Source organism: Mustela putorius, unplaced genomic scaffold, assembly GCF_011764305.1.
Source record: "Mustela putorius furo isolate JIRA1106 unplaced genomic scaffold, ASM1176430v1.1 tig00000281_pilon_pilon_pilon, whole genome shotgun sequence".
NCBI classification, from domain to species: Eukaryota; Metazoa; Chordata; class Mammalia; order Carnivora; family Mustelidae; genus Mustela; species Mustela putorius.
Genome location: NW_025421343.1, coordinates 29,374,706 through 29,388,687, shown reverse-complemented (window position 1 = coordinate 29,388,687; position 13,982 = coordinate 29,374,706). Strand labels below are relative to the sequence as shown.

Below are 13,982 nucleotides of genomic sequence, written 5' to 3'. Positions count from 1 at the left end.
ATAGATGTTTTATTCTGTATTTTTTTAAATTAAATTTTTTTTCAGTGTTCCAAATTTCATTGTTTATGCACCACACCCAGTGCTCCATGCAATACGTGCCCTCCTTAATACCCACCACCAGGCTCACCCAACCACCCCACTCCTCCCCTCCAAAACCCTCAGTTAACCCTCAAGTTAAGACTCTCCCTCTCTTTTTGAAACTATTTTGTCTTTACTTCAAGCCCTCAAATTCAGAAAGGACTGAAATATTGAAATCTGAGTTCTATTATAAAACATACTTATATCAGTTAATCATGGTTTCAAAACTACCCATCTTCCTACAATCTTAGAGGATATAAGGTATTCTTCCAGTTTTTAGGGTTGTTGATTTTCCTACTGCATGAAGACCTTCCCTTCTTCCTTAAAATGTATAGAGGTCTCTTATGGTGGTTAAGAATGGGTTCTGGAGCTGTACTACCTACCTTTAAGTCCTGCTGTGACCACTTACTATTTGTGTGACCTTGAGCAAATGTCTTAACCTTTCTGCTTTAGTTTCTTCATCTATAAAGAAAAATAATAATTCCTATCTCAAAGAGTTGGTGTGAGGATTAAATGAGTTGCTTTGAATTACGTGGATGAGTGACACAGAGTAAGCTACCAGTAAATGTTAGTTATTACCATTATCGTAATTATCCTCTTTCTTCTCTTCTTCATTCACTCTGTACCTACTTGGACACTAAAATATGTCAGTTTTTCTTTTTAGGTTGTAGAACATTCATGTCTCATTTCCCACTGGCAGTGGGACCTTTCCAGAACATGACATTTTGCTACCTCAGGCCACGGTTTCCAAGAGAGCATCATTTAACACCTCCTGCTTCTGATCTCATGTTTTTCAGTACTAGACCTATAACAGTTTTGTGCTGTCACTACCCTGCTCTGGAGTGTATAGCAGTTTTTCAGTAACTTGTTTTATCAAGCCCAGACTTCTCTGTCTGACGGTGGTTTAACCCTACTTCTTGTTCCACTCAGGCCAGTCTCCTGTTTTCTCAATTACATCAGTCACTTGAATGTTTGCTCCTGTTCTTCCTTCAACTTTTATGCCCTTCCTTTGTGCCTTTACCTTTCTACTCTTAGTATTTCTATTCTATCTATGCTTTAAGAATGCAGTGTTTCATTTTTCTATTTTTTTGGTATGATTTTATTTATTTATTTGAGAGAGAAGGAGTGAGCAAGAGAGGGAGAAAGGGAGCAGGGGGAGGGGAGAGAGAGAGGGATGAGCAGACTTCCCACTGAGAAGGGAGCCTGACTTGGGGCTCAATCCCATGACTTGAGCCAAAGGCAGATGCCTACTGACTGAGCCACCCAGGCATCCCAAGAACCCATTGTTTCTAACATGACTTTCTGGCTTTTAAGAACTACACGTGGGTAGGAACAGGATTGGTAAAACTGGGAGATAGTCATGCTGCAAGATTGATTGAGAGATCAGAGTATGGACTGAGGCTCAGGGTCTTTAAATTCAAGAACAGCAAACGAGTTAAAGTCTGAGAAGCAGATCTAAGATGGAAAGACCAGCTTAAAGTGTAAGGTTGGGACTTGGAGGGATGGATATGAGAGACAACTGAGAACGAAGCAGTATTGAAAACACGAGATGTTATTCAGGTTTTAGACAGACCAGGACAGGTCCTGATGGATCAAAGAATTTCTAAGGTCCACATGACTGGGCAAGATAGCATTTTTCTGAATTGAGAAGGGGAGCCAGTTATGTTAAGATTAGGAACAGCTGTTAGGAATCTGAAGTAGTCAGTTTTGGTGTGTTGGGCACTGGAAGACTTGGGACATAATTGGAAAAAATTGAGCCCCCTGGTTAGGCTAGAATATCAAGATGAGGAAAACTAAATGTGCTGAGCCATACAACAACTTACATTTCTTCTGGCTAAGATTAGAACTGGGTTGTGAGAATATTGCTATACTGAAGCAACTTGATAGGCTCTCTTACCGGAGGGATATGGATAGGGTGACTACCATTAATCCAACCAATAAGGCCTTCGGTGACTTCAGGTACTTAGTATAGGTCCCACATTACTTAACTCTTGATTAAGCATCCTGCTATCCTGTATTGCTGTGACTGACTTACGTGAATCTCTTTTTCTCCATTCATAGTTTAAGCTAGATCAAATGATGACCCTTTTAAAAACAGAGGTCTATTTTGCTAGTATTAACATACAGCTGCCTATATTTAAAGTGTACAGAGGGATACATTTGAAATATGTATACACCTGTGAAACTATCACAACTAAGGTAATAAACATTCATCATCCTCAAGTTTCCTTGTGCCCTTTTGTAACTCTTCCCTTCTGTACCTCTCTGTCTCTTCTTTCTACCCACATGCATTGATTTACTTTGTGTTGCTACATGCTAGTTTTTATTTGAATTAGTAGGATTATATAGTATGAACTCTTTTTGTCTGGCTTTTCTCAGCATATGTCTTTCTTTCTTATCATCTTTTTTTGCATAATTATTTTTGAGTTTATCAGTAGTTCATTCCTGTCTCTTGCTGAAGAGTATTCCACTGTAGGACTAACTCCTCAATTTGTTTATCCATTCACCTTTGGAGGAATATTGGGTTGTTTCTGGTTTTTGACTGTTGCAAATGAAGTTGGAGTGAACATTTGTGTACAAATCTTTGTGGTTATAATGCTTCCAGTTTTTTTAGGAGTGGAAAGCTGGGTCATATGGTAGGAGTATATTTAACTTCTTAAGAAATTGCCAAACTGTTTTCAAAAGTGGTTGTAACATTTTATATTTCCACAAGTGTAGCCTGGGTTTCAATTCTACATCTGAGCATACTTGGTATGGTTATGCTTTTCAATTTTAGCTATTCTGCTGGGAGTTTAGTGGTAGCTTTTTGTAGTTTTAATTTGCCTTTCCCTAAATGATATTGAGCCTTCTTTTTGTGTGCTTATTTGCCATCCCAGTATATTCTATGTTGAAGTATTTGTTCAAAGCTTTTCCTATTTAAAAAAATTGTAGTAGAATATACATAATGTAAAACATACCATCTTAGTCATCTTTATTTTTTATTTTTTTCAGAAAGATTTTATGTACTTATTTGAGAGGGACAGTGAGAGAGAGAGATCGAGAGAGCAGGAGAGGAGGGAGGGTCAGAGAGGGAGAAGCAGACTCCCCATTGAGCAGAGAGCTTGATACAGGGCTTGATCCCAGGACTCTAGGATCATGAGTTGAGCTGAAGGGAGATGTTTAACTGACTGAGCCATCCAGGTACCCCAACATTTTTATTTTTATTTTATTTTTTTAAGATTTATTTAGGGGCATGTGGGTGGTACAGTGGGTTGAAGCCTCTGCCTTCAGCTCGGGTCATGGTCCTGAGGTCCTGGGATTGAGCCCCGCATTGGGCTCTCTGCTTCGCAGGGAGCCTGCTTCCCCCCACCCTCTGCCTGTTTCTCTGCCTACTTGTGATCTCTGTCTGTCAAATAAATAAATAAATCCTTGATTTATTTATTAGAGAGGGAGAGAAAGAGCACATGCGTGTATATGTGGGGTGGGGCAGGGGAGATAAGAGAATCCTCAAGCAGACTTCCCACTGAGCGCAGAGCCTGACTTGGTGCTTGGCCCCAGGACCCTGAAATCATTACCTGAGCTGAAGTCAAGAGTCAGACGCTCAACTGACTGAGCCACCCAGGCACCCCCCATCTTACAGTTTCATAGCATTAAATATATTTTTATTAATTTGCAACCAATTTTCAGAACTATCTGTCTTACAAAATGGTTACCTGTTTTAAGTATTGGGTTTCTTTTAAAATTTCTTTACATATTCAGATATAAATCCTATGTCAGATACATGTTTTACAGTTATTTTCTACCAGCCTGTCTTTTGTCTTTTCAGTTTATTGTACATTTTGTAATCAGTTACGGCAGGAATTAATTACTCCACATTAATTGGCAAGTTGCTATAAATCAGGGCTTGATTTACCTTTTGTTGATTGTTTGTACTTAAGAAATGGGGAAAGTGTTAATAGTACAGATTAAACTGAAAAGTTTGTTGTGTCTGAAGCTCTTACATTATAAAAAGTGTAAGAAAGTATGGAAGGAAGGGCACCTAGGCGGCTCAGTGGGTTAAACTCTGCCTTCTGCTCAGGTCATGATCCCAGGGTCCTGGGATCGAGCCCCACATTGGGCTCTCTGCTCTGCAGGGAGCCTGCTTCCTCTCTGCCTGCCTCTCTGCCTACTGTGATTTTTCTCTCTCTCTCAAATAAATAAAATCTTAAAAAAAAAATTAAAAAAAAAAAAGAAAGTATGGAAGGAAATAATTCCTTCTAATATTTGAAAACTGTTACCTAATCAGCAGAGATTCATTCAGGTCAGACGTATGTCTTCGTTGTTCCATTGCTTGGGTATGGATATGAGATTTCAGCAAAAATCAGTGGAAGTCTTCTGTGACAATCAATTGACTGTGGAATTGGCCATAAAGAGATTTATATTTTTTTCATTATTTGTAAATTGTGTGGTACATATCTTTTTTAACTCAGTAGAATTTATAGTAAGCTTATGTACACATATGTACACTTTTTTTCCCTGTAGAGACAGTTGTTAAATATTTCCCAGCATACCACTGGCCACACAATAATAAGTAAGCACCAGGAAAATGTGTTAACTCATTCATGTAACTTGAATGAGTCAAGAAAAAAAAAATGAGGTCAGGAAACAAAGTCATTCCATAGGTGATTCTATTCTAATTCTGAAACCAAAAAAAAAAAAAAAAAAGATGAGGGGCGCCTGGGTGGCTCAGTGGGTTAAGCCGCTGCCTTCGGCTCAGGTCATGATCTCAGAGTCCTGGGATCGAGTCCCGCATCGGGCTCTCTGCTTAGCAGAGAGCCTGCTTCCCTCTCTCTCTCTGCCTGCCTCTCCATCTACTTGTGATTTCTCTCTGTCAAATAAATAAATAAAATCTTTAAAAAAAAAAAGATGAAAGGGATGAATAATAAGGGGAGAAAATGAAAGGCGTAATACACAGAAGATCAAGTCAGTTCTCTTATTACTAAAGACATAGAAGTGAGTTATTTTCTTCTAGGAGTTTTATGATTTCAGGTCTCACAGTTCTTCAGTCCATTTGGAGTTTTTGTATATGGGTATATGAACATGGTCCATTTACATTCTTCTGCCTGTAGCTGTGCAGTTTTCCCAATACCATTTACTGAAGAGACTGTTCTTCCCTATTGTAAATCCTTGCCTCCTTTGTCATAGATTAATTGACCATATGAGCATGGACTTATTTCTAGGCCCCTATTCTGTTTCATTGATCTGTCTGGTTTTTTTTTCCCCAATACCATACTCTTTTAATTACTATAGCTTTGTGATATATCTTGAAATCTGGGATTGTGATACCTTCAGCTTTGCTCCTCTTTCTCAAGATTGCTTGGCTGTTTGGGGTCTTTTATGGTTCCATACAAAGTTTAGTACTATTTGTTCCAGTTCTTTGAAAAAGACTGTTTGTATTTTAATAGAGATTGCTTGGGCTGTAGAAATATTTTTCTAGATATCTCTTCAGGCAAGGGAACAGAAGCAAAGATTAAGCCAAAATAAAAAGCTTTTGTACAGTCAAAGAAACCATCAACAAAACAAAAAGTCAGCTTATTGAATGAGAGAAGATATTTGCAAATGATGTATCTGATAAGGAGTTAATATCTAAAATATATGAAGAATGTCTATAAGTAACAACAACAACAAAAACAAGTAATCTGATAAAAATGGGCAGAGGACTTGAGTAGACATTTTTCCAAAGAAGACATACAGATGGGCAGTAGACACATTGGGAAGATGCTTAATCACGAATCACCAGGGAAATACAAATCAAAACCACACTGAGAAATCAGCTTTTATCTGTTAGAGTAGGTGGAATCCAAAAGCCAAGAAATAAGTTTGGTGAGGATGTGGGGAAAGAGGAACCCTCCTGCACAGTTGGTGCAAATTGTTGCAGCCACTGTGGAAAACAGGTTGGAGGTTCCTCAAAAAATTAAAAGTAGAGGAGCACCTTGATGGCTCAGTTGGTTAAGTGTGCCTTTGGCTAACGTCATAATTTCAGGGTTCTGGGATTGAGCTCCTCTTTTGGGCTCCCTCCCTGCCCTGTGGGGAATCCTCTTCTCCCTATGCCCCTCTCTCTGTTTGTGTACACTTTCTCTTTTGAATAAAAAAAATAAATAAAATCTTAAAAAAAAATTAAAAGTCGAATTGCCACATGATCCAGTAATTCCACTACTTGGTATATTTACCCAATGAAAGCGAAAACACGGACTTGAAAAGATACATGCATCACTGTTTATTGTAGCATTATTCCCGATAGCCAAGATACGGAAGCAACTCAAGTGTCCATTGGTATAGATGAATGGATAAAGAAGATGTGATATACACACACCCACACATGCATGCACGCATGTGCACACATATGCAATGAAATATTAGCCATAAAAAGAATGAGATCTTGCCATTTGTGACAACATGGTTGGACTTAGAGGTTATAAATGCCAAGTGAAATAGGTCAGAGAACGACAGATACAATATGATTTTACTCATATGTAAGATGTAAAAAAAAAAATGAACAAGAAAGAAAAATAGATAGAAAACCAGACTATTAAATACTGAGAATAAATTCGTGGTTGCCAGAGAGGGGGAGATTAGGGGGATGATGGGTGAAATAGATAAAAGATTAGGAGTGTACTTGATGAACACAGAAATGTATAGAATTCTTGAATCACATATTGTATACATGAAACTAACATAACACGGTATGTTCATTATACTTCAATTTTTAAAAAGTATAAATAAAAAGAAAATAGAAAAAGAAAGTGAGTTGCTATTGTAGGGTATTTGTTTTGGTCTGATTTGATTTGCTCTGGGTCTCATTGATATGTAATAGTCTGCTAATAATATTGAAGAGGAATGTTAAAAACTCACGTATTATTAGTATTACATAGCAACTTCCAATAAGCCTGGAGTATCTAAATTTAATTGTTTTTAAGACCAAAAAAATTACAAAATGCTTTTTAAAATTTAAAATTAGAACATAGAACTATTACATGTTCTCTGTTGTGTGCTAGAGTTTGCATCATTAGCTACATTGCTTTTTTATCTATACACTTAATTCTGTGATGTTTACCATAGTTATTATATTTCTTTCAAGAGGTTTTTTTCTTTTGAGAATATCTTATTTCGAATCTGATGATTAAGTTTAAAAAATATTTTGTTTTGTAGCCACGCAGGATATACATACTGTGGGTCTTGTGCTGCTCATGCTTACAAACAAGTGGACCCATCTATTACGTAAGTAATACACAGTTTTGTTTAAGTGAGAGGGAATTACAACCACTTTGTCACAGAAGTAATTTGTTTTGGCGTGCTTATTGTTATATACTCGATTTCATTAAGAATTTAACTTTTTATATATTTATTATACCTTATATAGGTTATGAAAGGTATTTATTATACCTTATATAGGTCTGAACACTTAGTTTTTACTTTTCCTTTTGTTGGTAATATGTTTAGTTCTGGAAATTTTAGAAGGTTAAATGTTTTGGTTTAAAAAAATTTTTTTTTTGAAATCAAGAGATGAACATCTTTAAGAATGCACAGCACTTTGTTCTGTTAATCATTTTGTAATTTAAAATTGTTTATTCTGCTTGTTAAATTGTGGTTAATGAAAGAAAATAATTTCTTACTGACCCAATGAGGTAGCTGAATTATTTTAGAATCTGACAGTGAATGTAATATGGTGTTTGAAGCATGTTAGCTCTTTACTCAATAAAAGCTCTGAAATTAGCTTTAAAATTTTTTTCTGGCAGATTGAGACTTATTAAGTAATATACGACTCTCTAAGAAATTTGTGAACTTTCAAAAACTTCTGCTAGAAATAGCCACCTAAATTACTTAATTTCCTGACCAGCATTTATTTATTTATTTATTATTTTTTTAAAAGATTTTATTTATTTATTTGTCAGAGAGAGGGAGAGAGAGCGAGCACAGGCGGACAGAATGGCAGGCAGAGGCAGAGAGAGAAGCAGGCTCCCTGCCGAGCAAGGAGCCCTATGTGGGACTCGATCCCAGGACGCTGGGATCATGACCTGAACTGAAGGCAGCTGCTTAACCAACTGAGCCACCCAGGTGTCCCGCTGACCAGCATCTTATTTAAATATTTAATTCACAAATGTGAACTAGTATCAGGCTCCAGTCTGTACGCCAGTTATTACACACTGTATGAATAGGTAAAATCAGCCATCTTAATTCTGTCAAATGTTGATTGTTAGGTTAGACTTGTGTTAGTAGAGGTGGAGCATAATCCTTCAAAAGAAGTTTTTTTGTAGTGTGCTCTGCATATTGTATCATACCTTTGTTGGAAATTATTTTTAGTAAGTTTTTAATAATAAAATGATAATGTTGCCAAATTGATGAGGTTTTGGTTAGCCCGGCCTCATTTATGATGTCTTGAGGAGTGTCTTTAACAAGTACTTCTTAATACATATTTATTATACTATTTCAGCTAATTTATTTCATGAGTAACAACAAAAATAAATTAGATTGGAAAGATTTCCAAAAGTTTCCTTCATTTCAGCCTATAAATAGCTATAATCAAAGTTAGTGAATATGATAGCCTTTTCAAAACCTATTTGATGATGTTATTTTCTAGAAGGGTAGTCCTGAATTAAATTTGGCTTAGTAATATGTAGAGAGATAAAGAAACTATATTGGTAGATGCAGAAAGCATGTATTAAATAAGTTGATAGAGAGTGTGGATGGAATGAAGAAGAGTAAATGGGAGAGAGCCAAGGACTAAGATGATGATAGAGGAGGTGAGGAGTAAGAGAGGCAAATGATGCATGAAGGTGTGATCAGCTTAATTCTATAATTAGTATGTAATAATTGAATTTTGAATAAATAAATCTGAAGGTCCAAGGGTTAAAAATGATTGGCAGTCATTGACAATATTCTCTTAAACGTGGCCCTCCTTAAGATTGGCAATGTTTCAGAGTCCTTTGAGAAAAATAGAAGAATGTCTTTCTGGGAACTATGAGAAGTTGAGAGAAAAAATACCAGTCCAACACAGAAGACTAAATTCGCTAGCTTCCATTCTTACTTTCCACACTAATCCATTCCCTACATGTCAACTGAGATCATCTTTTGTACTCTCTTGTACTTTGAATGGATTTTTTTAAAAGATTTTATTTATTTATTTGATAGACAGAGATCACAAGTAGGCAGAGAGGCAGACAGAGAGAGAGGAAGGGAAGTAGGTCCCCACTGAGCAGAGAGCCCTATGTGGGGCTCGATCCCAGGACACTGGGATCATGACCTGAGCCAAAGGCAGAGGCTTTAACCCACTGAGCCACCCAGGTGCTCCTGGATCTTTTTTTTTTTTTAAAGATTTTATTTATTTATTTGACAGAGAGATAAAGAGAGCCTAAGCAGGGGGAGGGGCAGGCTCCCGTTGACCAGGGAGCCTGATGCGGGGCTCTATCCCAGGGCTCCAGGACCATGACCTGAGCTGAAGGCAGCCGCTTAACTGACTGAGCCACCCAGGCGCCCCTTGAGTGGATCTTTTACCTTTGCTTGATTTTGTCATACCATGCATAGAACATTTAGAAGATATTTCTTAATTGAATTGTGCAGATCTTTTGAATGTTGACATTTCATCATACAGTGCCAAAAAAATCATATTTCTTAATATCACCACAAATATCATCAGAAAATTTTTTTTATTTTTTAAAGATTTTATTTATTTATTTGACAGAGATCACAAGTAGGCAGAGAGACAGGCAGAGAGAAGGAAGCCAGCCCCCCGCCGAGCAGAGAGCCTGATGCGGGGCTTGATTCCAGGACCCTCGGATCATGACCTGAGCCAAAGGCAGAGGCTTTAACCCACTGAGCCACCCAGGCACCCCTGGAAATATCTTTAATTATTGGAGAGCTGTCCATCTCACAGTGATAGAAATTTTGCAAGAGTCTGATTATCACATAAAAGCTTCAGTTATGTCTTGGGCAATGTTTTCTTTGAAGTGGCAGGCCTATTTTGTTCATTTTCTAGGAAGTTTCTGCCAAATACCTAAATTGGAATAACCATAATTTGTCTACAGTCACTTTTTGAAGTAAAAATTGTGTTCCATGAAAAAAAAGTTTGGTTTAGATCACACTCATAATCACACAAGTGTTTTCCCCATGACATAATTCAGTATATTGCAAAAGTGCTTTACGCATTTATCACCACCAATTTAATACATTTTGTTGTATAGATTATTTTTATAAAACTGTACTCAGAGTTCAAGATTTAATGAAAGTAAGTGAAACTGGTCTAAAAAATCAAACAAAAACCCAGCAAACCTTGGTGTGGGTGAAGGTAAAGAGCACATGACTAGCCATACATTTTGATTCCATTACCATGATCATAGTTCTGATGTGTCAGTGGTTTACCCAGACTCATTTTTGTACCGTTTTAAGTACAAATACCAACACAGTGGAAACGGCAAATAAATTCCTGATTATTATGAAAATAGTTTTGATTTTGTGGACTCCTTTAAAGGGTCTTTTGGAATCTGCAGTTCACAATTTGAGAAGTGCTGTGATACAGGGTGATTGGATTTAGTTTATGTGCTGTGGAAGGAGCACAGGGTGATTGGATTTAGATCATGGGCGTTGAGGAGGGCATTTCTGAGGAAATGATATTTAAGCCGATCCAAAGGAACAGTAGCACTTATGAAGGCTTTAAAGTAGGCTGAGTTGTGTTCCAGTCTTCAAGGAACTGCAAGATTAGTATTCGCAAACTACTGTGATCAGGGGTGGGGGGTGGGGAAGTCCTTCGTGCAAGATGGGGCCAGTGCATTTGAGACTTCAGAACCCATTGTAAGGAGTTTACATTTTATCCTCTGATTAGGAGAAGTCATTGCAAGACCTTACGTTTAAAGGAGTACCTTGGTTGTTTAAGGAATTTAAAAAATGGTATATTTAAGTAAGTTCTTTCTCATATTTACTGTTGCAATGTCTTTTCCTGTTACTAAAACTTTAATTGAAAACCTGGAACTTAGGGGGCGCCTAAGTGGCTCAGTGGGTTAAAGCCTCTGCCTTCGGCTCAGGTCATGGTCCCAGGGTCCTGGGATCCAACCCCACGTCAGGCTCTCTGCTCGGCAGGGAGCCTGCTTTCCCCGTCTCTCTGTCTGCCTCTCTGCCTACTTGTGATCTCTGTCTGTCAAATAAATAAATAAAATCCTTTAAAAAAAAAAAAACCTGGAACTTAGGATGTACTTAGATAGTAACTTGATTTTGATTCATATCTTTCAGAAAGCCTTTCAGGGTAGAAAAAAGAGCAAAAGGGATCTTCTTTGGGGCCAGCTGACATTTAATTTAGTTAAAATAGCTTTACTTGCCAGGAAACATCTTTAAAAAATTACTTGTTTTCCATTATTTAGAACAAATAGTTGATATTTATGAAGGTAGATACTTAGGTAGCTTGTTAATGGGTTGCACAGGCTATACTTCTCATAGTAACTCTACAAATGTGAATTCTCTGGAGGTATTATACATAAACTACATTTATTTCTAAGAGAATACTTCGTGACTTTTATTTTTTTTCATATTAAGGGTTTTTTTTTATTACATGTGTGACAACATGACAACAGTGATGATATGCTAAATTTATCAGTTACCCATTTAAAGACCGAGTACTTTGCAGTTAATTGGAGGGAGAGAAAGTGGCATTGCTTTCAATGCCTATATTACTCATTTTTCTCCAAAATATTCCTGAGGTCTTGATGTTAATGGATCTAGCAATCTAGCTTTCCCCAAAAGAAAAATGCATTTTTTAAAAAGATGTTATTTATTTATTTGAGGGAGAGAGAGTGAGAGAGAACATGAGAGAGGAGAAGGTCAGAGGGAGAAGCAGACTCCCTGTGGAGCTGGGAGCCAATGTGGGACTTGATCCCCGGACTCCATGATCATGACCTGAGTTGAAAGCAGTCACTTATCCAACTGAGCCACCCAGGTGCCCGAAAATGGATTATTTTTTATTTACATTATTAATTTTCTTTTCTAACAAAGAGACCCATTTTGAAAATACTACTAATAGATACTCACCCCACCCTTCTTTTCAATGATGTTTAGCCTATTTTTGGTTTATTTTTGGGTTTATTACTTAATGAAGATTTCATATTGTTATGACCTAAACCTCTTTTTCCTTGTGTTGCATATGAGTGAGTTTCTGTTAGGATGGAAAGAATTGAGTGCACAATTGGCTTAATTCCAGTTGGTGGGAGCTCTTTTCTCCACCAGTATTATCTTTTCATGTGGGTTGGGTCTGGCAATAAAGGCCAACAAAGTAAATTGTCTGGTATTGCAGGGGACAGTTAGGCTTTCCAAGCTGACCTTTGGTGTTTATTTCTGGAGTAGTGCTCATATTTTGGTCACTATTAGAACCTTGTTACACTTACCTAGAAATGTATCTGTGTCTTGAGTTTAAATTGATATTTTAAAAGTAATTTCATATTTTAATTATATATGCTGGATTTCCTAGGAGTGTTTTGATTTTAAATATTCTTTTCCTCTGTCTTGTCATAGAAATGCATTCCTCAATCATAAAAATGCCTTCTTTTCATACTTGATTCTTGGTTCATGTAATAATTAGACAATTTGTAATTTGTAATTAGACAAATCACCTAAACATAACCATTATCTGTGTCCCTCATTAGACTTTAATTTAAAAAATTGTGATGAGGGCGCCTGGGTTGCTCAGTGGGTTGAGCCGCTGCCTTCGGCTCAGGTCATGATCCCAGGGTCCTGGGATCGAGTCCTGCATTGGGCCCTCTGCTCAGCGGGGAGCCTGTTTCCTCCTCTCTCTCTCTGCCTGCCTCTCTGCCTTCTTGTGATCTCTCTCTGTCAAATAAATAAATAAAATCTTTAAAAAAAATTGTGATGATGTTTATATACTCTTAAGACAGGAAAGCATAATGGTATCTCTTTTGTTCATTTAGGGATCTAAATCTGATTTATTTATCTATTTATTTATTTATTTATTGGAAATGGCTGTTGACTTTGCTCATAGTGGTGATGATAAGAAGTGAGTATTAGCAGTGGAGGAGGAAGGGGATGAAGAGATTATGGTTTTGAGTAGGAATGGCCTGTGGATGAAGTCTTATGTTTGCGATCTGTGACATCTTGAGGAAGTTTTGGGACTCTAAACTGAGAATCTCTGTTTTCCTCATCCACATCTTCCTTACTGTCTCTTCCCCCACCACAGCAAGTAACATGTAGCAGACAGTGAGTTAATTTTTTTAGCTGTAATTGAATTTTATGAAAATAAATATATCGCATAAGCACATTCCTTATCTTATAAGTTTTTGGTATGAAAGAACTAGCTCATGTCTCAGTCTTTGTCCATTAATTGGAAAAATGAGTATAATTAATTTTTTCTAGGTACATTTTTCTAGCTTATCATTTATTCTTTCTCATAGTTTTGGTTTTCCAATCTGTAAGTTTGTATGTGTGTGCTGAAGAAAGATTTTGTTCATTTGAATCTGGGAGAACAGAAAATGGGTAGTTTTGGAATTTAGATTGTAGTGATGTTTGAGATAAAATGAGGGGAAGTTAATTTTACCCTTGATGTCAAGATAAAGGGATTGTAAAGATTTAAGCTATAGTTTCGCCCAGTTCTTTTCTTTAGCTGCAGTGCAAATAACACATAATCAAGTTTCTTTGTTTTTGAGAATGACTTCTATCTACTTGAATGGGAACAGAGAAAGCTTATTATACGGAATTTCTTCTCAACAAGATTCCTTTTTTCTCTGCTATGGTAGAAATGTGAAAATAGCTTTATCAGAATGGTTCTTTGTAATGATATTTTATAGGGAGTTTTAGAAATTATACTATCATGTAGTTTTACTAAAGTTGTGGTGAATCTTATGAGGCAAGTTTAGAACGTGTTAGAATTTGGGGCTTTTATTTATAGCTGAAAT

General features: G+C 36.9%; 1 protein-coding gene across 3 annotated transcripts in view; it reads left to right on the top strand.

The window, feature by feature from the left end:
* Nucleotides 1-13,982, top strand: part of MEMO1 (mediator of cell motility 1) — a 116,387-nt gene that overhangs the window by 62,693 nt on the left and 39,712 nt on the right. For 2 of the 3 annotated variants that reach the window (XM_045079276.1, XM_045079275.1), the window contains one exon: nt 7,246-7,314. In XM_045079276.1, coding sequence (XP_044935211.1) covers nt 7,246-7,314 — 69 coding nt within the window. Of the gene's footprint in view, nt 1-7,245; nt 7,315-13,982 lie in introns of those variants that run through there. The other variant, XM_045079277.1, reaches the window with a different exon arrangement.